The sequence below is a fragment of the Netta rufina genome (assembly GCF_964035555.1).
Source record: "Netta rufina genome assembly, chromosome: 18".
Taxonomy (NCBI): domain Eukaryota; kingdom Metazoa; phylum Chordata; class Aves; order Anseriformes; family Anatidae; genus Netta; species Netta rufina.
In genome coordinates, this window is record NC_140142.1 from 4,298,655 (window position 1) to 4,326,632 (window position 27,978).

A 27,978-nucleotide genomic window follows, 5' to 3' on the forward strand; every position below is an offset into this window, starting at 1 on the left:
AAGAGGAACCCCATACATGGAGGCAGACTGGGACTCTGCTGAGTGACCAGGGCCCAGGAGGAGGAGGGCCTGGGCACCACGAGGGTTGCCATACGAGAAGTGGTGCCTGCTCACCAGGAACCAGGCCAGCTTCCTACAGAGCTCCTTATGAGCAGCATGGCCACCAAGAAGATCTGAGTTATCAGCCTCAGCTGAGATCGAACGTGACACTACCCACAGAAGGGTCTGCATCCAGCAGTGGAAGATTTGGAAGTCCAGGAGTCCCTCAGACAGCCTGGTGAGGAGAAGAGTAATGGCTGTGGCAAGGCTCAAAGTCCCAACAGGACCCAGGTCTTTGTGTCCATGGCTATGGCTGTTGTCTCTGCCACTGAGGCCCATGAGGAGACAGCTTATTGCTAAAGCACCAGGGCCTCATTGCCTCCTCGCCCCCACCCATGAACCAGGCAGGGGTCGTACCATTCTCCTGCACTTGGCAATGCACATCCCCATCTCCTACTGCCCAACAAAGAGCCCTGAGCAACCTGTCAAGGGAAAGGATCTCCCTTCCTGTGTGCCATGCGACAAGACCTGGCCCTTGTGCTTGGTGACACACATCCACTTTTCCCACACCTCAGTGTCACCTTCACATTGCCTTTGTCTCCTTGTCCTCACTGCCTCCAGGGTTCTGCTCTAACGAGCTCCAAGGGAGGCTGTGTCAGTGCTGGCCCTCAGGGGGACACTGCAGGAAACTTGCCTCTGACTTGCACTTCTTGAGAGATGTCTTCAATTGTCTCTGAGTGCCTGAGGTTCGTGTGTGGGCTCATCAGCAAAGCCCCCAGAGGGGTGATTGCAGTGCCTTGGGCTGGTGCTGTGCTGCTGAGCTGGGCCGGGCTCATTGGACAGAGAGAGCTCGTGGCAAGAGGGCCTTGGTGCAGAGAGACAGCTGTGCCCAGGAGCAGCTCCTCTGCACAGCGCAGCAGGGCTGGGGGCTCTGACCGCAGCTGGCACACAGAGAGGAGAGAAGGAGAGAGGGGCTGAAGGCAGTTGGCAGTGGGAGGGTGCTGAGAGCTGCCTGCAGGAGAAACCTGCACAGCCCTTGACAAGGTAAGTGTCTGGCTGCAGGGCCATGCAGCTGCAGGTCCTGGAAGGGTCTCCTCTTGCTGGGTCTTGTTTCTGGGAGGGCAGTGGGCAATGCAGTAGGCTTTGAGAGTCCTGCTGGGTTGCAGTGTGAGGTGAGGAAGTCTGGCAGAAGCCCCTTGGAGTGCCCTAAGGTAGGTGCCCCTGGTCAGCCCAGAACACCCTGCCCTGGCTGGCCATGCCGGGCTCTCTGTCAGCTGCCCCGTAGCTCCTGCAGCCATGGAGGTGCCCCTTGGCAGGGCCCTGTTGGTGGCAGGGTGCTGCAGGGCAGCGCTGAGCACAGCCGTGTGGGATGGGGTCTGTGAGCACGGGCAGGGGGAAAGAAGAGGTGGGCGCAGAGCAGCAGCTCCCGACAGGGACAGCTGCAGGCAGCAGAGAGGGGCAAGCGGCCAGAAGGAGCTGTTGGCAGAAACTCCGTGGCAGGGGGGATTCGGGCACCTCGTGGCCATGCCCTGCAGTGCAGACGCCTTCCCCTGGAGCAGCCCCTCCCTGGCCTCCTCTCCCACTGCAGCCCATGGGCTTTGGGGAAGGCAGAGGTAGAAAAGAACGTAGAGCTCAGACAGGGATGCTCCCAAGCTCTGTCTGTGTGAGAACTTCACCTCAGGTGAGGTTTCTGTCCAGCTGCACTTGGACTGGGGATTCTCTGCTCTCAGTTGTCTCCAGTTGCTTCTCAGGGAAACTCATGAGCTGGATGGTTCTGTGGCTCAAAGACAGGAAACACAGGGTATATTAGAACACGACATGTGGGCAGTGGCCTGTGTAACTCTGCATTCAGATGAGTTGTTTGAAATAACACTGAAAAGATCATTGATCTGACCAGAGAACTGAACTTGAGCTTCCCCCATGTTCCTGATTCCTTCCTGCTGTATAGCAGAGAGGACTCCTCTGCAGCCTACAGCAGCCCCTGCTCCCAGTGCCACTCTCAGCCAGCACCAGCTGCAGCTCAAGCAGGAGAGATGCCAAAAGATTTTCGTGCAAAGAGAGATGCTCAGGTTACGGGGTGCTTTAAGAGACACAATAGGTTTTCCTCAGAGAACTCTGTTTTAACATTCTTCTGCATTTTACTCTTTACCTGGTAAGCATGTGTATGGACAGCAAATGTCTAACGTCAGCTCTGTGAGCGAGTTCCTGCTGCTGGCATTCACAGACACGCACAAGCTGCAGCTCCTGCACTTCGCACTCTTCCTGGGCATCTACCTGGCCGCCCTCCTGGGCAACGGCCTCATCCTCAGCGCCGTAGCCTGCGACCACCGCCTCCACACCCCCATGTACTTCTTCCTCCTCAACCTTGCCCTCCTCGATGTAGGATCCATCTCCACCACTCTGCCCAAAGCCATGGCCAATGCCCTCTGGGACACCAGGGCCATCTCCTATCAAGGCTGTGCTGCACAGGTCTTTTTCTTTCTCTTCTGCATATCAGCAGAGTATTATAACCTTACTATCATGGCCTACGACTGCTACGTTGCCATCTGCAAGCCCCTGCACTACGGAAGCCTCCTGGGCAGCAGAGCTTGTGCCCAGATGGCAGCAGCTGCCTGGGGCAGTGGCTTTCTCAATGCTGTCCTGCACACGGCCAGTACATTTTCCCTGCCCCTCTGTCAAGGCAATGAGCTTAATCAGTTCTTCTGTGAACTTCCTCAAATCCTCCAGCTGTCCTGTTCAAAGTTGTTCCTCAGGGAGTTTGGGCTTATTTTACTTAGTGTCTGTCTAGCATTCGGTTGTTTTGTTTTCATTGTGCTATCCTATGTGCAGATTTTTAGGGTGGTGCTGAGGATGCCCTCTTCTCAGGGCCAGCACAAAGCCTTTTCCACGTGCCTCCCACACCTGGCTGTGGTCTCTCTGTTTATCAGCACTGCCATGTTTGCCTACCTGAAGCCCCCCTCCATCTCCTCCCAGTCCCTGGACCTCGTGGTTGCAGTTCTATACTCTGTGGTTCCTGCAGCCCTGAACCCCCTCATCTATAGCATGAGGAACCAGGAGCTCAAGAATGCCTTGCAGAAACTCTTTGGATACATAGTTCTTCATCTTAATAATGGACTAAAGTCCTAACCGGACTCAAAGTTTTTCTGACAATATGTTAGAACAGTCTTTTCTTATTATTTTCTTTTATACCATTTTCTGAAACTTGTTTTTATCATATATTAATGATATTCTAAGTTTCCTATCTGTTAATTATTTCTTTTTATTTTTGTCCAAAAGCTTTGCCATGTAACTATAGAACTTGTCTTTCTGTGTAGATAAAGAAAATAAAGAATCCAGGATAAATTAACTACTTTCAGCTGCTGTCTCTTCACAACTCTGGAGCTGGGAGAGCAGTGCCAGCACGCAGGAGGGGCTCAGGGCCAAGAGCCCAGCTGCCACATGCAGGAGCAGCCCCGGTGGCCTCGGGGCCGCCCCTCACTGCCCGCTGGGCTCTGCTTCTCTGCTGCCCTCGGGTCGGGGCTGCTGCTTCCCTGGCCATGGCCAGCAGCAGGATCAGAGTCCCAAAGTGACCAGTGAAAGACCGAGGTTTGGTCTGAGAGCTCCCTTCCTCGTTCCACATTGCCCAGCAAACAGTAACTGGCCTTTGACTGTCCTGGGACTGTCCCACTGGTGCTGGGTCTGATGGCAAATGGCATCCTGGAGAGGAATCTGGAGCTGCTCTGTGGCTGGGCCAGGCCTCTTGTGCTGGCCTGGGGAGCGGGGCTGGCCCTGTGGGGCACAGGCACTGTGTGCTGGGGATCTCCCAGGCATGAGACAAGAGGTCGTAAAGCTTCATGGACCTCCATCTCCTGTGCAGTGACTGGTGGAAACCAAAGCAATCCAAGCCTTACGGAGTCCTGATGCTGTGCCAGTATTGCTCAGCAATGGACAAAACACTGGTGTGATGCCAATGCTGTACATGTATGACCAATGCTCAAAATGACCATTTCAGATGGATGACCATTTCTCAAGAGCCCCCGACTTGTCTTTGATGGGGTTTGTTGTGCTGGGCTGGGCTGCTGTTACAGGGACAGAGACTACTACTGGCAGTAGAGGTGCCCTGGCAAGTCCACCTGGCTCAATCTGTAGCCCCAAGGGTCTCCTGCAGGTCCTCTCTGACAGCGGCCAGTCCAGGGAAGTTCCTCAGACGCAGCCGAGTATCTAGAGGTGGAACTGGTTGCTTATGATCAGACAGCAAAGCTTTGCCCAAAATCCTGTGCATTCCTTCAGTATTTAAGAAATAGAGCACCTAATTGTCATCACTTGAAGGGATTTGGGTGAATCCTTTCCACAAAGTGTCCCACATTAAGTTGAATTTCTGTTGTCACAAAATGAGAATTTCCAGGATGTATATTCACTGCAGAAAAAGAAATACCGTTCTTCCCCTGCACTTGCACTACTCTGTTGATTCTGATGTGCATTTAAGGCCATAATCTTCCACTGGTCCTGATTAAACTGACAGTGTTGGAATTTCCCTTTCCAGCTCTCTGTCTGGACCTATGCACTTCCCATTGGTCTCCAGATTTGCCCACTGCAAACCTTTGATCATTCTGATCCCTCTAACCTACCCAGTTAGTCTCTGACCATCAGGGAGTTCAAATTTGACCATGTTTAACAAGTTTATCTAATCATGTCCTTAGGCAGCTCCTCAACTCTTTTTCTATTTAGCATTTCCAATCTAGCTGTATAAAATATTTTATCTTGAAATAAAATAAAATAAAATAAAATAAAATAAAATAAAATAAACAAAAAAAAAATCTAATTTCTTGTCCATCTAATTTCTACTTCTTCCTTTTGGAATGTGAAGTTGCCTAGAGGCAGCCTGGACTGGGCACACAGCTGAGGAATTTGTTCTATTTTTCAGCAAATTGTAACATGGTTTACAGTTGTTTGTTTCAAAAAAATAAAATAAAATAAAATAAAATAAAATAAAATAAAATAAAATAAAATAAAATAAAATAAAATAAAATAAAATAAAATAAAATAAAACAACAACAACAACAATAATAATAATAATAATAATAATAACAATAATAATAAAAATTTATGTGCCTCCATGCAGCCTAAGGTGGGAACTGGTGCAATGGACGTTTATGTCCAACTGTTGATTTCAGTGGAGAATCTGTGTGTTGGGTCTGTCTGAGCTGGAGTCACCTTTTCCCTGCAGCAGCCCACACAGTGCTGTGCTCTGCACTCATAGCTGGAACAGCACTGATATCACTCCAGTGTTGTGTCTATTGCTGCATAGTGCGGGCACAGCATCAGGACTCCTTCCAAGCCCCCAGGAGCCAGCAGGCTGGGGGTGGGCAAGTGATGGGGAGGGGACATTGCTGGGGCAGCTGACCTAAACCAACCAAAGGGATATTCCATAACACCTGATGTCACATTCAGCAATAAAAGCGGGGCTCTCGTGGGGGAGGGGGCTGTTCCTCCTGAACAACCACTACGTGTTTTGAGGCCCTGCTACCCAGGACGTGGCCAAACACCGCTCGCTGATGGGAAGTAGAGAATAATTTTTTCTCTCTCTGTGCTTCCGTGCAGACTGATTGTTTCTTTTGTCTCTGTTTTTTCCCCCCATTCCTTTTCCCTTTAATTAAACCTTTCTCATCTCTAACCTCTAGTTCTCTGTGTTGTATTTTCTCCCCCTTCCTCTTTGAGGAGAGGGGGAGTGAGAGAGCGGTTGTGGTGGAGCTCGGCTGCCCACCTGAGTAAAACCACCACACATGGCCAGCAGAAATTAATGATTTCATAGAGGTAAGAGCATTCATGCAATGCCAATGCTGCAGTAACACTGACTTAAAACAGTAATGTATGTCCCTTACCTTACTGGAAACAGTGATTTTAATCCCTAAACCTAAATGCTAATACAACACTCTGAAAGGAATCAATTTTCTCTCTTGATAACCATAATCCCTTCACTTACCACTAACATTAAAATGCTCTATTTAACCCTAAACTCCTTGGCAGATGTAAAACACCCGTAAACCACAGAGCTTGTCCATACCTCAACCACAGACGTGACAGAAAAAGCAGAACACCAAACAATCCCACTAAAACTTTACATAATCTCTAACCCAGAAAGTAAAAAGAGATACCAAGGGGGCTAGAGAAAGCTCAGCTCTGCCTCAGGATCTTCTGCCCCAGCATGAGGAATGTGACTGTGGCAGGGACTGTGAGGTCACTTCTGTCTCTGCACTTGATAGGGCAGCAGCAGGAACGTGTCACAGGAAGGGACGGGGAGGTCACTTCTGTCTCGAGGTGGCAGGTGACAGTCCTGTGTCTTGACATAGACCTGGGATGTGGACTTTTGGGCTGACATCTGGCAGTGGCCCTGCTAGGCCAGCAGAAGGCACCTGCTTGGCATGCTGACTGGGAGATCCCCTCTGCCTCCAGACCCAGGACGACCCAGGCAGAAAGAAGGCCCCAAGATGGGTTGTCCTGTCCCTTCTGCTTGAGTCCCTGACTGCACAGCAGCAGGCACAAGGCTTGGCTGTGTCTCCACAAGAAGCTGCAAGGCCAGCAGCAGGCCCATGGCTTGGAAGATGCTGGTGAGTATCTATGATGTGACCTTAGCTTCGTTTTTCAAGGAACAGCTGGTGAGGGTTGATGAGACAGTGAAATGATGGAAATGCTGGGATGAGAGCAAGGTGGTGAACAGAGATGGGTGTCTGCAGACTTCCAGGAAATAGGATAAAGTGTGTGACAGCATATTAAAACGTGCAGAGGAGAAGGCAGAGAGTGCTGGCAAGAAAGGAAGAACCCAACAGCCCTATCACTTTGGCTAGAGCTTATGAGTAAACTAGATATAGTCATTGCAATGCAGCCTCTTTGCTTCCTTGCAACCCTGTGCAGAGGCAGGGTGGTGTCATACCAGTGTTCTTCTCATGGCATCACACTGCCCACCACATTCCTCAGACCTCCAAGAAAAGTCCTGAGCCAGACAGGGGGGTGCAGGATCTCACCTCGCAGTGGCTGGGGTCAGGCTTTGGACCTTTTGCTTCACCAAAACCAAACAAGACTTTACTCAGCACAGTGCTTTGCCTGTCTGTAATCATGGCCTCCAATAATCTGCCCTAAGCAGTCCCTGGGGAGGCTTTGTTAGTAACAGCCCTCAGTGGGGCCCATTAATACTCCAAGTCACTTCAGCTTTTCCTTTTGAGTTTGCTTTTTCGCTCAGTTGCATCATTGTCCTCTCAGTACCCAAGTTTCATTGACTCAGCACCAAAATACTCCATGCAACTCATTAAAACACAGAAACTCCTAAGGAGCCATATCTCTCCCACCGTTTTCTTCAAGTATTCAAGACTTGTTCAGCTAATTGGAGAGCTTTCATGTTGTAGTTAAGGGGGAAGATTTCAAGGAGCATCTAATAAAAATCTTTCTTCATTTTAAAGGCTGAATTTTGTTGTTTCAGTTTAGAGCATCATTCTCATGTTTGTATCGGTCTAGGGTTTCTCCTTTGAAGCCCTGCTTAGGTGGGAAGAACAGGGGTTTTCCTATTTCAAAACAAACAACAGGAAATCATGCTGCAATTTTCAAAAAAAACAAAGGTCATGTTCCTTATTTTGTTGCCTCCAGTGATGTTTACCTTCTTAAAAGGATGACTGTACATGATGTATTTTCCACTGATTAATAGGAAATTTCAAATAATTGTGTTAATATTAATCCATATCATACATATTCAATGATAAATTATGAGGTTCTTGCTCAGGAAACCATTAGACAGACTGCTGAGAGATGGGCGAGCTCGAACTCACTGAATCTCACAGCAGCAACTGGGTTGGTGAGAGAGGTCTGAATGGTCAAAGAGTAAGGGGAGAGCAAACCAGGAGAACCATGGGAAGTGCATGGGTCCAGACAGGCAGGTGGAAATGGGACGTTCAGCAGGGTCTGTGTAATCAAGATGTGTGTTGTCCCTGGAAGATGAGGGAGCACACCATGATAGACAAAGCGATGAGAATGCAAGTAAAGGAGATTATCTGTATTTCTTCTTCTGAGATGAGTATAGATCATGGAAATTATAATTTCTTCCTGATTGGAATTACATTTCACTTGAGACATTTTACAGAAGGAATTGAATCATTTGAGCTGATGAGCGGTTGCTTTATTAGTTAAGAACTAAAGAAATAACTGAGTACTCAGGCAGAACGTTGCTCTCTGACCAGGGAAAACCTCCTGTGGTCCTGTTGTGTTTGAGGCACTTGCCTGGACTGGCAGATGTCAGAAAAGACCTGCAGGAGGCCTGAGCCCTTTGGGAAAATCAGGTGGAGCCAGGTGGAGTTCCCAGGGCACCTCCACTGCCAGCAGTGGTCTTTGTTCCTGTAACTGCAGCCCAGTCCAGCACAGGAAACCCCTTCAAAAACAAACCTCTTCTTCAGTGGGTTCCTTGGATTGACCTAGATTTGAAATGGCCACTGGAAACCTGAGATACTCTCCCTTATTCCTACTAGACACTGGAACATCCGTTTACCTTCCTGGGTCATCTTTAGCAAACTCAGGCTGAAAAACTCAAGTATAGCATGCTTCAGATGGCTGAGGCAGAACCCATCAGCTTGCTCCACTTTGGAAATGGTCTTGGTCCAGCTAAGATTTTGAAAGCAAAACATGTGAAATGATCCATCAGGTCAATGTGCAGAGTAAGGGAAAGTCACACATAATGTGCTGGAGTAGTAGAAGGCAAAAAGCATTGCATTGTGCCTCAGAATCATAGAATCATAGAATCATAGAATATCCTGAGTTGGAAGGGACCCTTAAGGATCATCAAGTCCAACTCTTGACACCGCACAGGTCTACCCAAAAGTTCAGACCATGTGACTAAGTGCACAGTCCAATCTCTTCTTAAATTCAGACAGGCTTGGTGCAGTGACCACTTCCCTGGGGAGCCTGTTCCAGTGTGCAACCACCCTCTCTGTGAAGAACCCCCTCCTGATGTCCTGATGTCAAGCCTAAATAATCAAGGAGTCCATGTTCTGTTCATCAGTGTGATAAAGCAGAGTGAAGGACATTGAGTTATATCCTAACATGAAGAAGGATGTGCATCACTGGTGAAGGAACCGTCATTTGTGCCATCACCAACGTGAATTACAGAAGCACCACCACATCTAATGGTAACCTGTCCGCTCCAGCTTGCTACACAGGGCAGGGGAGAGGGAGCCGACAGCCAAGGGACATATTTGCGTGTAGAAGGTGGGGCCCAGCAGAGACAAGGAGTCAAGGCTGTGCGGTGGGGGAGACAAGGCACCATACTCCACACGGGGAAGACACCACATGGGGGAGACAGTGCTCCAACCTCTGTCAGCAAAGGGGGACAGCACTCCCAGCTGCACCTTCTGCATGACCGCAGTGCTTCCTGCTGGGGGCCATGTCCTACAGTCAGCCCTGGGCTGTATGCCACCCCTGTGCTCTGAAAGGCTCGAGAAGTGGAAGGTCTGACTCCAGAAGGCAGCTGTACCTGAACCAGGGGAATTTCTCTCATGTGCAGTAATTCTTTCTCCTCCCAGCTACAGTTCTGTGGCCCCAGTGTCATAGACACCTTCTGTGGTTTTGCTCCATTGCTGGAGCTCTCCTGCAGTGCCACAGTGATACTCGTGGTCTTTCCTTTCATAATCTACATTTGGGATCTTCCTTCCTTCTTTCCTTCCTTCCTTCCTTTGGATCATCTTCCTCTTCTCTTTCCTGCAGTTTTCATGTGCGTGCATCCTCTGTTGACAAGCCCAAGGCCTTATCCACCTGCTCTTCTGTCCTCAAGAGTGTTACTGTTTTCTATGACACCGTTGTCACTGTCTGTGTAAATCCCATAAAGGCTGTAGTCAGAGGTTTTAACCAAGCCCTTTCTCATACCTTCATCATCCCCCTGTCAGTCCTAGGGTTGCTTATAGGTAGTATGGGAAGGGTGAGAGATGTGCTGGTGGAGCTGCAGACGTCATCATAAGACTTATCTCAAAGACCTTGGAAAGGACAGATTGATCAAAGAGGTTCCTCGGGACGTGGAAAAGGCAGATGTCGAAAGCATCTTGTACTTCAAGGCTGAGCAGAAGGATGATTAAGCCTAATCATGAATTAGAATGCCAGCGTTAACCCTAGCCCTCACCCAAGAACTAAACAAAACTCTAACCCACAAGGCTTGCCCTTATCCTACACCTTGAGCAGGCATCTTGAGCAGAACACCAATCCCTCCCTCAAAGCCCTTCCATTGCATTAGCCCTAAAAGTTGACCTCTAATCCCTAAATGTTAAATTGACCACCTAACCCTCCACCACACACACAACACATCTCATCTTCAAACCCACTCCTATCCCTAACTTCAGCTGTTTGTCCCCTTGGGGCAGGGCAGGGATTGTGATGTCCTTGAGCAAAGAATCACTCTCCATCTTTTTTATAAGCCCCCTTTAAGTACTGAAAGGCTGTGATGAGGTCACCCTGGAGCCTTCTTTCCTCCAGGCTGAACAGCCACAGTGCTCTCAGCCTTTCTTCATAGGAGAGGTTCTCCAGCCACTTGATCATCTTCTTTGCCCCCCAGCCTCCATCTATGGGTTCAGGGAAATGAAAAACTTGGGAAGCCTCACTGGCAGGGAAGACTGAGGCAAAGATGTTGTTGAGGCCCTCAGGCTTCTCCATGTCTGTCATTACCGGTTTACCCTTCTCATCCCTCAGAGCGGGTACACTCTCCTTGGCCTTTCTTTTCTGAGCTATGCATCTATAGAATCTCTTCCTGTTATTCTTTGCATCCCTTGCTAAACTCAGGTCTATCCGCGCATTGCTTTCCTTATCCCATCTCTACACATCCAAAACTGAAGCATTCATAAGGGCCTGGAAAAAGAACTCGAGATCCATGGAAGCTATTCTGGAAACAAAACTAGTAGGTAGGATGCGCAATTTTGTAGAGAGGCAGAGCTGATGGGCATACTGGGCAGGATGCTCCTTTAGGCCCTTTTCCCTCCTGACTACAATGCCACTTCTCTCTGAAGAACAGAGTAGCCCACAGAGGTGAGACATATACTGCCTATGTCATGGATGTCATCGGAAAGCTGATCCCAATAAGATATGGGGAGGTCAGGAGCAACCTGGACACGAGAGATGTGAGATTTTCAGGTGGCAAGAGGAGCATGGCCAGCAGAAATTAATGATTTCGTAGAGGTAAGAGGCATCATGAAATGCAGGTTGTGCAGCAACACTGACTTGTAGAGTCATGTATGGCCCTTACACTATTTTAACCAGTAGTCTTAATCCTTAAATCTAAATGCTCCTCCAACACTCTGACAGGAATCCATTTCTCTAAAGCTTGAACACAAGGTATTTCTTGAAGCAAAACTCATCCCATACCCCCTTTCTATTACTTTTACTCTCTTACTCACCCTAAACCCTACCCTTAATAATAGTATTAAAATACTCTATTTAACCCTAGGCTTCTAGGCAGACCTAAAAATGACCTAAACTACAGAGCCTGCCCATACCCTAAACACAGAAGAACACCAAACCTTCCCAATAAACATTTGTTTACTCTCTAACCCAGAAAGATGCGCCTTATTCCCTTGGGAACTAGAACGCAGTCAGCTATGCCTGAGGATCTCATGGCCCAGCAGAAGGAATGTGACTGTGGCAGGGACTGTGAGGTCACTTCTGTCTCTGCACTTGATAGGGCAGCAGCAGGAACGTGTCATGGAAACGGACTGTGAGGTCACTTCTGTCTGGAGGTGGCAGGTCAGCCTTTACATAGACCTGGGAGCTGCACTTTTGGGCTGACATCTGGCAGTGGCCCTGCTAGGCCAGCAGAAGGCACCTGCTTGGCATGCTGACTGGGGGATCCCCTCTGCCTCCAGAGCCAGGACGACCCAGACTGAAAGGAGACCCCAAGATGGGTTGTCCTGTCCCTTCTGCTTGAGTCCATGAGTGGGCAGCAGCAGGCACAAGGCTTGGCTGTGTCTCCACAAGAAGCTGCAAGGCCAGCAGCAGGCCCCTGGCTTGGAAGCTGCTGCTGAGGTGACTTGCGTCTCCTTGGCTGAGAGGCCGCAAGGAGCCTGCTGGGTTGGGATGCCTACTTCAGGAGTGGTTTCCTCCCTGATGGAGCCTGCTTTGGTAGTAGGAAAGAGCAGAAGGAAAAAAAAAAAAAAAAGAAAAAGACACAAACCACCCTAAAAGGTGGGTTCTGGCCATGAGGAGGAAGAAATGACCAGGGGAACAACTGGTCTTGCTGCTACAGACTGAGGCAAAGAAGGCATTAAGTACTTCAGCCTTTACCTCATCTCTTGGCACCAGGTTTCCCCCCACATCCAATAATTTATTATGATTCTTAATCTTCTTTTATTTAAAGTATTTATATAAGCAGTGTTTATTGTCTTTGACAGGAATGGATTGATTAAGCTCCAGCTGGACTTTGGCCTTTCTAACTTTGTTCTGCACAACCCCATAATATTTAGGACACAACTCCCGAGAAACTGACAGCATGCATGAGAATGAAGAACAGAAAAAGTAGAATCTGGCAGCCTTCCACTCATTACCTTTCTGTGACTGTGTTGCAGTTCCATTCAACTGGTTACTCCTGTATTATCCAAATGTTGATTTAGTGGAGGACTTGTTAGTGTTAGGTCAGAGGTTGGACTCGATCATCTTGAGGTCTCTTCCAAACTAGACAATTCTGTGTGATTCTGTGTGTGATTCTGTGTCCCCTGTACCTCCCAATGCTGCTGTCTTGTCAGAGACAGCACAATCACATGAAGGCTGAACTGTCTTGTCTGCCTGCAGACATGAACAGCTGACAGAACGGAGCATCAGTGTGGTGGGAGCTTGAGAAACTACAGGATTTTGTCTAAAGAAACCTCTAGACATTTACAAGGAGAGGAGCCCAGTCCTGAACGAGAGGGAGAGTAACGCCACACATCAGAGCAGACTGGGACACTGCTGAGTACACAGGACAAGGAGGGCCTGGGCACCATGAGGGATGCCATACAAGCAGTGGTGCCTGCTCAGCAGGAACCAGGCCAACTTCACACAGAGCTGCCTTACGAGGAGCATGGCCACCAAAAAGATCTGAGTTATCAGACTCAGCTCAGATCCGGTATGACACCACAAGGACAAGTGTCTACAACTAACCAGTAAAGAGGTACAGGTCTGGGATTCTCTAGGCCATCCTGGTTAGGAGAGGAGCAAGGGCTATGACAAGGTTCCAAGTCCCAGCAGGACCCAGGTCTTTGTGCCCATGGCTATGGCTGTTGTCTCTGCCACTGACACAGATTAGGAGACAGCTGATCGTTAAAGCACCAGGGCCTCATTGCCTCCTCATCCCCTCCCATGAACCATGCAGGGGTCGTACCATTCTCCTGCACTTGGCCATGCACATCCCCATCTCCTGCGACCACCGCCTCCACACCCCCATGTACTTCTTCCTCCTCAACCTCGCCCTCCTTGACCTGGGTTTCATCTCCACCACTCTGCCCAAAGCCATGGCCAATGCCCTCTGGGACACCAGGGCCATCTCCTATCAAGGATGTGCTGCACAGGTCTTCTTTTTTGTCTTCTTGGCTGGAGCAGAGTTTTCCCTTCTCACCATCATGGCCTATGACCGCTACATTGCCATCTGCAAGCCCCTGCACTACGGGAGCCTCGTGGGCAGCAGAGCTTGTGCCCAGATGGCAGCAGCTGCCTGGGGCAGTGGTTTTCTCAATGCTGTCCTGCACACGGCCACTACATTTTCCCTGCCCCTCTGCCAAGGCAATGCTGTGGACCAGTTCTTCTGTGAAATCCCCCACATCCTCAAGCTCTCCTGCTCAGATGCCTATCTCAGGGAAATTGGCATCCTTGTGTTTAGTGTTTCTTTAGCATTTGTTTGTTTTGTTTTCATTGTGCTGTCCTATTTTCAGACCTTCAGGGCAGTGCTGAGGATGCCCTCTTCTCAGGGCCGGCACAAAGCCTTTTCCACGTGCCTCCCTCACCTGGCCATGGTCTTCCTCTTTCTCAGCACTTCCATGTTTGCCTACCTGAAGCCCGCTTCCATCTCTTCCCCATCTCTGGACTTGGTGGTGTCACTTTTGTAGTCAGTGGTACCTCCAGCAGTGAACCCCCTCACTTACAGCATGAGGAACCAGGAACTCAAGGTTGCAGTGAGGAAATTGTTTCTATATGTGCTTCTTAAGCATCAGTGTTGTTAACATTATTGTGATTTGTATCATACCATTTTTATACTTAGTATTATTATCATATAATAATAATAATAATAATCCTCTAAACACTACCATTCTATTTGAGAAACTGAGATGAGAGATTTTCATATCATTTTTTGTTTTTGTTATTTTCATAATTTTTGATATTGCTTTAATTTATTTAGTAATTTTTTTACTTTGACTACATCTTCCATTTAACCTACTGAACTAGGCTTCCTTTGTAGGTATAGACAATAAAGAAGACAGAATAAATTCAATGGTCTCAGTATCCCTCTCTTCCCATCCCCTCTGGAGCTGGGGGAGCAGCCCCAGCATGCAGGAGGGGCTCAGGGCCAAGAGCCCAGCTGCCACATGCAGGAGCAGCCCTGGTGGCCCTCGGGGCTGCCCCTCACTGCCCGCTGGGCTCTGCCTGTGTGCTGCCTTCGGGTCGGGTCTGCTGCTTCCCTGGAGCCATGGCCATGGCCAGCAGCAGGACATGGCCTTTTCACTGCTGCTCCCTTTGGCTTCCACATTGTTCTCTTGTGCTCTTGTATCTGTTAGTCTTGAGCTCTCATATGCCTCGATGACAGTCCTGTTTCTCTGCAGGGCATCCTGATCCCTGCAGACAGCAGCAGGCACTGCACAGCCCTGGGTCACAGCCGCCTTACTGCTAGGACCACAGTAACAAAAGGGGCTGCTGAAGGCAAACCCAGGAGCCTGGACACCAAGGGGCTGTTCTCTGCTCTTCTCTATTCTGGGGGTTCTTCATGGAGTGAAAGACACAGGCTGAAAGTCCCAGGGTGGCCCCTGAGGAAACAAGGGCAGCACTAAGAGCTTCCATTATGACAGAACTTGCCTAAGGAGATGACAACTGATCTTAGGCTTATCTGCATGGGACTGCACCCCCTGCAGCGGGGCAGATGGCAGATTGCAGCCTGTAGAGGAATCTGGAGCTTCCAGGAGATGTCAGGTAATCTGCAGGGACTAGGTCCTCAGATGAAGTGATTAGAACCTCATAAAATGAGTGACCATCCAAAAAAAGGTCTGTTAAAGGAAAAGGGGAATCTGAGGAGTCCATGGGCTAAAGGAAGGCTCTGCAATGCCACAAGAGGTGGTGAAGAGCCAGCAGACAAAGGCCCATAAGACTGAAGAGTAATTGAGGATAACCATTTTGAAGTGTTATGGGCGAGGTCTGGTGCAGGTCTCACCTGCCTTTTGTGCCCTTAGAGACACCCCATGGCCCTGCCCAGCACTGCCCTGTGCTGCTGAGCCATCAGGGCATGTGGAAAGGGGCTCAGCAGCAGAGATCCCCAGGGACGTAGGTCTGCTGCCCACCCTGAGCAGCACGGGCAGGGGGGAGACCCCCGGGTGTCCCAGGGGACCACAGCCCCTGGCTCTCACAGCAGCACCGCCAGCTTGGGGCCCTGAGGGAGCACAGGGAAAAAAGCAGCAATGGCCAGCCAGGCTAGCACAGACACACTGCCCTGGACAAGGCTGTCTGGGAGCAGGAATGGCCCTGGGGAAGAGCAGGGCAGCATTGCTGGGCCTGCACTGATGGGTAAAGGGCAAAAGGAAAACTCTTTGTGCAGGCCCCTGCTCGGGGCAGGCTGCTCTGTGGCTGGGCCAGGCCTCTTGTGCTGGCCTGGGGAGCGGGGCTGGCCCTGCGGGGCACAGGCACTGTGTGCTGGGGATCTGCCAGGCAGGAGATCAGGGCTCCTGCAGCTTCACGGACTTCTATCTCCTTGCACCATAAAGAGCCTCCTCCTTGCTCACCTCCACCAGAAACTACACATACATAAGCTGTCTGCTTCTTCCTCCTCTGAAGGGAGAGGAGGAAATTCATCTAGAGAGAGAGGGGAATGAACATATAAACTCACAGAGAGATAGACACATGAGGAAGGGAAAGGAAATGGAAAATAAAAGAAAAAGAAATTCCTACCCCAAACATGAGGAATATGTAGTAACTTCGCTATTCCCATAAGCAGACCACTGTGCTGCCAGTCTCTGAGAAACCGATACCTTGTCTTGGAAAGATGACCCCAATATATACTGCTGAGCACCATGTTATTTCCCATGTGGCCTGACCAGAGCTCAAGTGCTCAGTCTGGTGTGAGTACACAGAGGAGAGCTCTACAGCCCCAGGGCACGCAGCAGCCCCGACAAAAGGGCACTTCTGTCTCTGCATTTGATAGGGCAGCAGCAGGAACGTGTCACAGAAAGGGACTGTGAGGTCACTTGTGTCTGGAGGTGGCAGGTCAGCCTTGACTCCTCCCTGGGAGCTGCACTTTTGGGCTGACATCTGCCAGTGGCCCTGCTGGGCCAGCAGAAGGCACCTGCTTGGCATGCTGACTGGGGGATCCCCTCTGCCTCCAGAGCCAGGAGAACCCAGGCAGAAAGAAGGCCCCAGATGAGTTGTCCTGTCCCTTCTGCTTGAGTCCATGACTGGGCAGCAGGAGGCACAAGGCTTGTCTGTGTCTAGCCAAGAAGCTGCAAGGCCAGCAGCAGACCCATGGCTTGGAAGGTTCTGGTGAGTATCTATGATGTGACTTTAGCTTCATTTTTCAAGGAACAGCTGGTGAGGATTGATGAGACATTGGTGAAATGATGGAAATGCTGGGATGAGAGCAAGGTGGTGAACAGAGATGGGTGTCTGCAGACTTCCAGGAAACAGGACAAAGTGTGGGACAGCATAGGAAAGCGTGCAGAGGAAAAGACAGAGGTTGCTGGTAAAAAGGGAAGGCCCCAACAGTCCAGAGCTTTGGCTACAGCTTTTGAGAAAACAAGATATAGTCATTGCAGTGCAGCCGCTTTGCTTCCTGCAACCCTGTGCAGAGGCAGGGAGAGGTCATACCAGTTTTCCTCTTGTGGCGTCACACTGCCCACCACATTCATCAGACCTCCAGGAAAAGTCCTGAGCCAGACAGGGGGGTGCAGGATCTCCTCTCACAGTTCCAGGGGTCAGGCCTTGGCTCTTCTGCTTCACTAAAACCAACCAAGACTTTTCTCAGCACAGTGCTTTGCCTTTCTGTAACCATGGTCTCCAATTATCTGCCCTAACAAGGCCCTGGGGAGGCTTTGTTAGTAACAGCTCTCAGTGGGGCCCATTAATACTCCAAGTCACTTCAGCTTTTCCTTTTGAGTTTGCTTATTTGCACAGTTGCATCATTCTCCTCTCAGTACCCAAGTTTCATTGACTCAGCACCAAAATACTCCATGCAACTCATTAAAACACAGTAATTCCTAAGGAGCCATATCTCTCCAAGCGTTTTCTTCAAGTATTCAAGATTTGATCAGCTAATTGGAGAGCTTTCATGTTGTAGTTAATGGGGAAGATTTCAAAGAGCATCTAATAAAAATCTTTCTTCATTTGAAAGGCTGAATTTTGTTGTGTTTCAGTTTAGAGCATCATTTTGCTATAGGTATTGGTCTAGGTTTTGACCTTTGAAGCCCTGCTTAGGTGGGAAGACCAGGGTTTTTCCTATTTCAAAACAAACAACAGGAAATCATGCTGCAATTTTCAAAAAAACAAAGCTCAAGTTCCTAATTTTGTTGCCTCCAGTGATGTTTACCTTCCCAAAAGGATGACTGTACATGATGTATTTTTCAGTGAGTAATAGGAAATTTCAGATAATTGTGTTAATATTAATCCATACCATACTAATTCAATGATAATCGATGAGGGTCTTACTAAGGAAACCATTGGACAGACTGCTGAGAGATGGGTGAGCTTGAACTCACTGAAACTCAAAGCAGCAACTGGATTGGTGAGAGTGGTCTGAATGATTAAAGAGAAAGGGGAGGGCAAACCAGGAGAATGATGGCAAGTGCATAGGTCCAGACAGGAAGCTGGGTCCAGACATTCAGCTCTCTGACCGTAAGCAACCAGGGAAAACCTCCAGTGACCCCATTGTGTTTCAGGCACTTTCTTGGACTGGCAGATGTCAGAAAAGACCTGCAGGAGGCAGGAACCCTTTGGGAAAATCAGGTGGAGCCAGGTGGAGTTGCCAGTACACCTCCACTGCCAGCAGTGGTCTTTGTCCCTGTAACTGCAGCCCAGTCCAGCACAGGAACACCCCTTCAAAGACAAACCTCTTCTTCAGTGGGGTCCTGGGATTGACCTAGATTTGAAATGGCCACTGGACATCTGAGATGCTCTCCCTTACTTAAACTAGACACTTGAACATCTGTTGATGACCTTCCTGGGTCACCTTTAGCAAACTCAGGCTGAAAAACTCAAGTATAGCATGCTTCAAATGGCTGAGGCAGAACACATCAGCTTGCCCCACTTTGCAAATGGCCCTCCAACTAAGGATTTGAAAGCAAAACATGTGAAATGATCCATCAGGTCAATGTGCAGAGTAAGGGAAAGTCACACATATTGTGCTGGAGCAGCAGAAGACAAAAAGCATTGCATTGTGCCTCAGAATAATTAAGGAGACCTAATCCAGTTCATCCATGAGGAAAAGCAGAGAGAAGGACGTTGAGTTTGGCCTAACACGAAGAAGGATGTGCATCACTGCTGAAGGAACTGGCATTTTTGCTATCACCAATGTGAATTACACAAGAACCACCGCACCTAATGGTAACCTGTCCGCCCTGGCTTAGTATTCCCACAAAGCAGGGGAAAGGGAGCTGACAACCAAGGGACACATTTAGGTGTGGAAGGTGGGGCCCAGCAGAGACAAGGAGTCAAGACAGTCAGCTGGGGGAGGCCAGCAGAAGCAGCTCAAGGGGTGGTGCTGCTGGTGTGGACGCGTTTGTGGCAGCAGCCGGAGTGGGCAGCAGCTGTGCGCAGGCGAGGGGAGGCCAGGAAGCGCATGGCAAGAGTGCTCCTGCCAGCAGAGCCAAAGCCAGGGGCACAGCCTGGCCGCGGGGCACAGCCTGGCCCTGGGCTATCATGACGGCCCTGCGGGTCCTGGCATGCTGTGGGGAGGGGACGAATGCCCTGGGCCCCCTTCCTGCTCTGCCCAGGCCAGCAAGGGCCCAGAGCGGCCTCCTCTCCCCTGCCCCTGCAGCTCTGGGCTCCCTTTGTGCAGCCCTGGCTCTGCAGCACCAAGCCCTGCTGGGAGACCTCCCCTACATGATGCCACCACTCCCTGAAAAAGCTGGAATTTCTAATTATAGCCATATTATTATAGGTTAATATGTTGAAGATGTGTGTATTCAAGCAGAGTCCTCACTGAATCCCTTAGTTCCTTGTTCCTCATGCTGTAGATGAGAGGGTACCCTGCTGAAGGCACCACTGAGTACAGAAATGACACCACCACATCCAGGGATGGGAAAGAGATGTAGGGGGGCTTCTGGTAGGCAAAAATGCCAGTGCTGACCATCAGGGAGACAACAGACAGGTGAGGGAGGCACGTGGAAAAGGCTTTGTGTTGCCCCTGCTTAGAGGGCGTTCTCAGCACTGCCCTGAGGATCAGAATATAAGAAATAACAATGAAAATGGAACAACCAAATAATACAGAAATACTTATTACAAGTGCACCAAACTCCCTTTGATAAAAACCTGAGCAGGAGAGTTTGAGAATGTGGGGGACTTCACAGAAGAACTGGTCCACAGCATTGCCTCGACAGAGGGGCAGGGAAAATGTAGTGGCCGTGTGCAGGACAGCATTGAGAAAGCCACTGCCCCAGGCAGCTGCTGCCATCTGGGCACAAGCTCTGCTGCCCACGAGGCTCCCATAGTGCAGGGGCTTGCAGATGGCAACGTAGCGGTCGTAGGCCATGACAGTGAGAAGAAAAAACTCTGCTCCAACCAAGGAGGGAAACAGGAGTACCTGTGCAGCACATCCTTGATAGGAGATGGCCCTGGTGTCCCAGAGGGCATTGGCCATGGCTTTGGGCAGAGTGGTGGAGATGCAGCCCAGGTCAAGGAGGGCGAGGTTGAGGAGGAAGAAGTACATGGGGGTGTGGAGGCGGTGGTCGCAGGCTACGGCGCTGAGGATGAGGCCGTTGCCCAGGAGGGCAGCCAGGTAGATGCCCAGGAAGAGCACGAAGTGCAGGAACTGCAGCTCACGCTTGTCTGCGAATGCCAGCAGGAGGAACTCGCTCACAGAGCTGACGTTGGGCATTTGCTGACATTGAACACAGTTGTCTGTTGAAGACGAGAAGGGAGAACAAAGTTAGAAGAGGCTTCTCTGAGGAAAACATATTGCAAGTTTAGGAGCACCACCCAGCCCAACCCCTGTCTATGCAGCTGAACCTTTCTGCATCTCTCTTGCTTGAGCTGCAGCTGGTGCTGGCTGAGAGTGGCACTGGGAGCAGGGGCTGCTGTGGGCTGCACAGGACTCCTTCCTGCTGTGCAGCAGGGGGAAGCAGGAATATGGGGGAAACTCTAGTTCAGTTCACCGATCAGGTCAATGGAATTTGCAGTGCTGTTTCAAACAATGCATCTCAAGGCAGAACAGAGCTTCAGATGCCACTGCTGAACACTGCCATTCTCAGCTGCCCTGTGTAACCCATCTGTGACCTTCAGGACCATCCCACACAGGTGTTTCCCTGAGAAGAAACTGAAGACAGTTGAGAGCAGAGAAGTCCCAGTCCCAGTGCAGATGGACAGAAGCCTCACCTTGTCAGTGGGTTGTAAGCAAGTTCTCAGCTCTTCCCTCCTAGCCAGAGGTGCCGAGGCTTCACTCCAGCCGCCCTGCATCCTTCTGGAGAGCAGCACGCAGCCCAGGAGGATGCCCCACAGACAGAGCTGGATATTCACAATCTGGGGTGTCCCAATATCCAATCTGCATCCCATGCAGTGTCTGACAGAGGCTTGGCCACTCCTCTCTTATCTGACCAGGGATACCTAGGTTATGACACTCCAAGGGGCTTCTGGCAGACTTCCTCACCTCGCAGTGCAACCCAGCAGGACTCTCAAAGCCTACTGCATTGCCCACTGCCCTCCCAGAAACAAGACCCAGCAGGAGACCCTTCCAGGACCTGCAGCTGCACGGCCCTGCAGCCAGGCACTTACCTTGTCAAGGGCTGTGCAGGTTTCTCCTGCAGGCAGCTCTCAGCATCCTCCCCCTGCCAACTGCCTCCAAGCCCTCTCTCCTTCTCTGCTCTCCCCATGCCAGATGCAGTCAGAGCCCCCAGCCCTGCTGCGCTGTGCAGAGGAGCTGCTCCTGGGCACAGCTGTCTCTCTGCTTCATGGCACTTTCTGAAATGTGTTTTCTTTGTCCCACGAGCCTGGCCCACCTCAGCAGCACAGCACCCGCCCAAGGCACTGCAATCACCCCTCTGGCGGCTTTGCTGATGAGCCCAAGAAACTCAGGCACTCAGAGACAATTGAAGACAGCTCTCCAGAAGTCCAAGTCAGAGGCAAGTTTCCTGCAGTGTCCCCCCGAGGGCCAGCACTGACACAGCCTCCCTTGGAGCTCGTTAGAGCAGGACATTGGAGGCAGTGAGGACAAGGAGACAAAGGCAATGTGAAGGTGACACTGAGGTGTAGGAAAACTGGATGTGTGTCACCAAGCACAAGGGCCTGGCCTTGAGTCCCAACTCAAGGAAGGGAGATTCTTTCCTTTACAGGTTGCTCAGGGCTCTTCATGGAGCAGTAGGAGATGGGGATGTGCATGGCCAAGTGCAGGAGAATTGTACGACCCCTGCCTGCTTCATGGTGGGGGTGAGGAGGCAATGAGGCCCTGGTGCATTAAGAATAAGCTGTCTCCTCATAGGCCTCAGTGACAGTGACAACAGCCATCGCCATGGACACAAAGACCTCAATCCTGTTGGGACTTTGAGTCTTGTCATTCTCATTGCTTCTCGCCACATGAGGATGTCCCAGTGACTCCCAGACCTGCACCTCTTTACTGGCTAGTTTTTGGCACTTGCTCGTGCGGTGTCTCAGGGGATCTGAGCTGAGTCTGGGAACTCTGATCTTCTTGGTGGCCATGCTCCTCGTAAGGCAGCTCTGTAGGAATCTGCCCTGGTTCCTGGTGAGCAGGCACCACTGCTCGTATGGCATCCTTCGTGGTGCCCAAGCCCTCCTCCACCTCGCCACTGCTCGCTCAGCAGGGTCCCAGTCTGCCCTAATTCATGGGGTTAATCTTCCTCTGGTGCAGGACTGGGTCTTTCTCTTTGTAAACATCAAGAAGATACTTTAGGCAAAATCCTGCAGTTTCTCAACATTCCCCCACACTCATGCTCCTTTCTGTCAGCCGTTCATGTCTGCAGGCAGATGCTTCAACCTTTGTGTGACTGTGCTATCTCTGACAAGATAGTAGCATTACGAGCATTATGAACGTTTGGATAATACAGGAGTAACCAGTTGAATGGAACTGTAACACAGAGTCACAGAAAATCAGTGGGTGGAAGGCTGCCAGATTCTACTTTTTCTGTTCTTCATTCTCATGCATGCTGTCAGTTTGTCTGGAGCTGGGTCCTGAATGTTATGGGGCTGTGCAGGTCAAAGTCGAAAGGCCAAAGCCCAGCTGGAGCTCCATCTGTCTATTACTGTCAAAGACAATAAAGACTGCTTATAGAAATACTTTAAATAAAAGAGGATTAAGCAGAATCATCATCCTTCATTGGACATGGGGGAAATCTGGTGAAGATCTAGAGATAAGGTAAAGGCTGTGGTACTTAATATCTTCTTTACCCCTGACTCTAACAGGCAGACCAGTTGTTCCCCTGGATATTTCTTCCTCCTCATGGCCAGTGCCAAAGTTCCAGGGCACGCTTCGTGAGTGTTTCTCCTCTCCTTCTCTTTCCTAATGCCACAGAAAGCTCCATCAGGGTGGAAACCCTTCCTTAAGTAGGCATCCCAACCCAGCAGGCTCCTTGAGGCCTCTCAGCCAACCAGACACACCTCAGTGACATCTTCCAAGCCAGGGAACTGCTGCTGGCCTTGCAGCTTCCTGGCTACACACAGCCAAGCCTTGTGCCTCCTGCTGCCCACTCATGGACTCAAGCAGAAGGGACAGGACAACCCATCTTGGGGCCTTCTTTCTGCCTGGGTCGTCCTGGGTCTGGAGGCAGAGGGGATCCCCCAGTCAGCATGCCAAGCAGGTGCCTTCTGCTGGCCTAGCAGGGCCACTGGCAGATGTCAGCCCAAAAGTGCAGATCCCAGGGAGAAGTCAAGGCTGACCTGCCACCTCCAGGCACAAGTGACCTCCCAGTCCCTTTCTGTGACACGTTCCTGCTGCTGCCCTATCAAGTGCAGAGACAGAAGTGACCTCACAGTCACTGCCACAGTTATGTTCCTCCTGCTGGGGCAGAAGATCCTGAGGCAGAGCTCACCTCTCCCTAGTCCCTTAGGGACTCGGGCTCACTTTTCTGTGTTAGAGAGTAAACAGAGGTTTATTGGGAATGTTTGGTGTTCTTCTGTCGTTAGGGTATGGATAAGTTCTGTGGTTTAGGGTTTTATTTAGGTCTGCCAAGAAATCTAAGGATCAGTAGAGCATTTTAATACTAGTGTCCACGGAAGGCATTTGGGTGAGTAAGAGAATAAAGGAAAGAGAATGGGGCTATGGGCTTAATTTTGCTTGAAGGGATCCTTTGAATTCAAGCATTAGAGTAGGGGATTCCTGTCAGAGTGTTGGAGTAGCATTTAGGTTTCAGGATTAAAATTACTGCCTAAATAAGGTAAAGGGTCATACATGATTCATTCAAGTCATTGTTACTACAGCGTCAACATTACATGCACCTTCTTATCTCTATGAAATCATTAATTTCTGCTGGCCATGCTCATTTTCTCACCCCAAATTCTCACATTTCTCTTCTCCATGCTTCTCCTAACCTCCCCGTATCTTAGTGGGGTCAGCTTCCTGATGACATTCATGATCACAGAGTATCTTTTTCACTTCTGTTGGCTCCTCCATTCCTGAGAAGGAAGTAGCATTGTAGTCAGGAAAGAAAGGACACAAAGGTCTTTAGGAGCATCCTGCACAATGTGCCCATCAGCTCTGCACCTCCACAAAACTGTGCTTCCTACCTACAAGTTTTGTTTCCCAAATGGCTTCTGTGGATCAAGAGTTACTTTTCCTAGGCCTTCTCACATGTTTCAGTTTTGGGTGTGCAGGGATGGGAAAAGGAAAGCCAAGGCATGAATGGAACCCAGCTTGGAAAGGGGTTCAAGGAATAATAGGAAGAGATTCTACAGGTATATTGCTCGGAAAAGAAAGGCCAAGAAGAGTGTACCCCCTCTGATGGATGACAAGGGTTAACTGGTAATGACAGACATGGAGAAGCCTGAAGGACTCAACAACTTCTTTTCTTCAATCTTCCCTGCCAGTCAGGCTTCCCAAGTCTTTCATTCTCTGAACCCATAGATAGAGGCTGGGGGGTGCAAATTCCCATCTGTTTTAAGTGAAGAGAAGGTTTGATGCCACCTGAAGAAGCTCAAGAAGTACAAGTCTATGGGACTTGATGACTTGCATTCCAGGGAGTGGAATGCTTTTGCTGAGGCTGTGGATGTTCCATCCTTGGGGGTGTTCAAGGCCACGTTAGATGAGGCCCTGAGGAACCTGATCTAGGGGGTGGTGTCCCTGCCTCTGGCAGGGGGGTTGGAACTAGATGATCGTCGAGGTGCTTTCCAAGTCAACTGCTGTATGATTCTCTGATTCTGTGATTGTGCTTCAGAGGCAAAGTAATAATAACGGTAATAACAGTAATAACAATAACTATAATAATAATTATTATGTATAATTATTATAAGCATGGTATTGAATTTCAGAATACTCAGTGATCCTTTGTGATATGGTTTAGTGGAGGACTTGTTAGTGGTAGGTCAGAGGTTGGACTAGGTGATCTTGGAGCTCTCTTCAAGCCTAAATGATTCTGGGATTCTGTGATCCAGTTCATCCATGTGACAAAACCCTGCAAGCAGCACGAAGGACACTGAAATGTGGCCTAACATGAAGGAGGCTCCAGATCTCTGGTGTAGAAACAGTATTTTTGTGCCATGACCAACGTGGTATATGCTGCAGGAAAAGGCCTACGTCTGAAGTAAAAGGCCTAGGGCAGCAGCAGTGTGGCACAGGCTTGAGATTTGGGTGTTTGTGAACCTTATGGAACCACATAGGATCTTTAAGGTCCCTTCCAACATGAGCAGTTCTATGATTCTGTGCTTAGCAGCCCTGTACAGCCCCTGTAAGGCCTAGCCTCAGTTCATGCCCCTCAGCTTGCGCTCCAAAAGTGCTCCCTCACGTCACTTGTCCCATCTGCGTTCCTTGGCTACCCCAGGGCATCCTGGAGGCAGTGGCCACCTCTGAATAGAGAATGGAAACCAGCCACGAAAGTAGATCTAGGAAAAAATGGGAACCTGTGCATAAAAGGTCTCTAAGTAACAACTGAAAGAGTCTTTTATGGCAACACCACCAGCTTTTTATTTTTCTATGAATTCTCTTGATTTAGTCTCATAGGTTTTTTATTATTATTATTTTATTTGTTTATTTATTTATTTTATTTATTATTGACAGCACTGTGGACAAGTGTTATCTACCAAAGTAGGCTTTTCCTGTGAATAGTCTTATGCAAACATTTACCAAAAGATATTTCCCAACTTTTTTTTTTTTCTTTTTTCTTCTTCCTCCACCTCTTCCGTCTTCAAGCAGAACTCCAAGGGAAGAAGTCACTGAATTAAAGAATAACTCATGTTGATGAGATGATGACTTGGAAAAGTGCTCCATGCCATCATAAAGGGAGATAAAAAAGGGTCAAACGTGTTGGCCCAAGTGCCCATGACTGAAGGATGCTGCTGGTAACTGGCTGGCAGGAGGACTTCGTACCACTAATGTCCAGCCAACTTCTCCCCCCCCAACTTCATCCCCTTCTTCAGTGTGAATATCAGCAATGTGGCTAAAGGGAGACTCCAGGAGACTATGGCAAAGGCCTTGCCAAATCCAGGTTCACCACATTCCCTTCTCTGCCCTCCCCTACTGCTTCACCTGTGGCAGGACTTTCTCCATCACGTTCCCATGGGCAGAGGTGACAACTGCAAATCTCCCAGTCCTTTTTCTTGTGCTTCCTGAAGACAAGTTTGCTGTCTGCTTTTTCCAAGTCCCCAGAAATCTCTCTGATCCAAACGCTTGATGGCCTGGTCCAGAAAGGCAGGGTAGTGTGACATAGCAGAGAGGGGCATCTGTAATGAGCCTGTGAGAGGGGGGTTACAGAAATCTCACAGAGACACTGGGGGTTGGTTCTGGAGTCACACAGGGCAACGGCAGCGCTCTGTGAGGTGTCTGCATCTGAGCTGGCCTCCCACGCTCCTCATACACATGGGGCTGTTGAGAGACATGAGTCTCTGCCTTGCACACCACGCACAGTGCACTGCAGTGCCTGCAGTGTCCCTCTGGCTCCTGCAGCCACTGCCAGAGGCTGTGGGGCACCTCAGCCCTGCAGTGCTTTGCCTTGCTCTGCCCTTCTCTGAGGTGCCCCAAGGCATGAGGAATGGTCACAGGGACCTTGCTTCAAGGAAGCACATCTCAGAGCTGGATAAAGGTGACTTCCCAAGGCATATTAATTAATCTCGTGACACTGTCTGCCCCACTGGCCTTCATGAGACTTGTAGGAATGGCTGATGGCATTTGTGCTCGCTCGTGTTCATCTCTCTATGTGTGTATCTGTGCAGTGCATTCTGGGTCATATGCAGAAGAAAATGGGCTATTTTTTTTGATTTTGAAACATCTCTAGTCATCAGTCTCCTCAAGGCATCCTTGAGATCCTGGTTCCTCATGCTGTAGATGAGGGGATTCACTGCTGGAGACACCACTGAGTACAGAGCTGCCACCACAAGGTCCATGGATGGGGAAGAGAGGGAGGGGGGCTTCAGGTAGGCAAAGATGTCTGTACTGACAAACAGAGAGACCATGGCCAGGTGAGGGAGGCACATGGAAAAGGCTTTGTGTCGGCCCTCTACAGAGGACATCCTCAGCACTGCCCTGAAGATCTGCACATAGGACAACAAAATGAAAACAAAACAACCAAATACAAAAGAAAAACTGAACACAAGTAGCTCAACTTCCATGAGGTAGGCATCTGAGCAGGAGAGCTTCACGATTTGTGGAATTTGACAAAAGAATTGGTCTACAGAGTTGCCTTGGCAGAGGGGAAGGGAAAATATACTGACCGTGTGCAGGACAGCATTGAGAAAGCCACTGCCCCAGGCAGCTGCTGCCATCTGGGCACAAGCTCTGCTGCCCAGGAGGCTCCCATAGTGCAGGGGCTTGCAGATGGCAACGTAGCGGTCGTAGGCCATGATAGTAAGGTTATAATACTTGTGTCCAGATGGCAGCAGCTGCCTGGGGCAGTGGCTTTCTCAATGCTGTCCTGCTCACGGCCACTACATTTTCCCTGCCCCTCTGCCACAGCAATGCTGTGGACCAGTTCTTCTGTGAAATCCCCCACATCCTCAAGCTCTCTTGCTCAGAATCCTATCTCAGAGAAGTTTGGGCAGTTCTGTTTAGTATCTTTTTAGCATTTGGTTGTTTCATTTTCATTGTTTTCTCCTATGTGCAGATCTTCAGGGCAGTGCTGAGGATGCCCTCTGAGCAGGGACGACACAAAGCCTTTTCCACATGCCTCCCTCACTTGGCTGTGGTCTCCCTGTTTCTTAGCACTGGCATATTTTCCTACCTGAAGCCCCCCTCCATTTCCTCTCCATCCCTGGACCTGATCATCGCACTTCTGTACTCGGTGGTGCCTCCAGCAGTGAACCCCCCCATCTACAGCATGAGGAACCAGGAGCTCAAGGATGCAGTGAGGAAACTGTTTCCATACATGTTTCTTAAGCATCCATGATGCTTTCAGAAGATGTATTCTTAATAATATG

General features: G+C 49.7%; 1 protein-coding gene across 1 annotated transcript; it reads left to right on the forward strand.

Moving 5' to 3' along the window:
* Positions 1 to 2,214: 2,214 nt before the first annotated feature.
* Positions 2,215 to 27,947, forward strand: LOC311216273 (olfactory receptor 14C36-like; the record flags this gene model as incomplete). Its single annotated transcript, XM_084297821.1, has 3 exons — positions 2,215 to 2,508; positions 13,575 to 13,881; positions 27,604 to 27,947. 3 exons carry the CDS (start codon positions 2,215 to 2,217, stop codon positions 27,945 to 27,947), a joined length of 945 nt encoding a protein of 314 aa, XP_084153947.1.
* Positions 27,948 to 27,978: the final 31 nt, after the last annotated feature.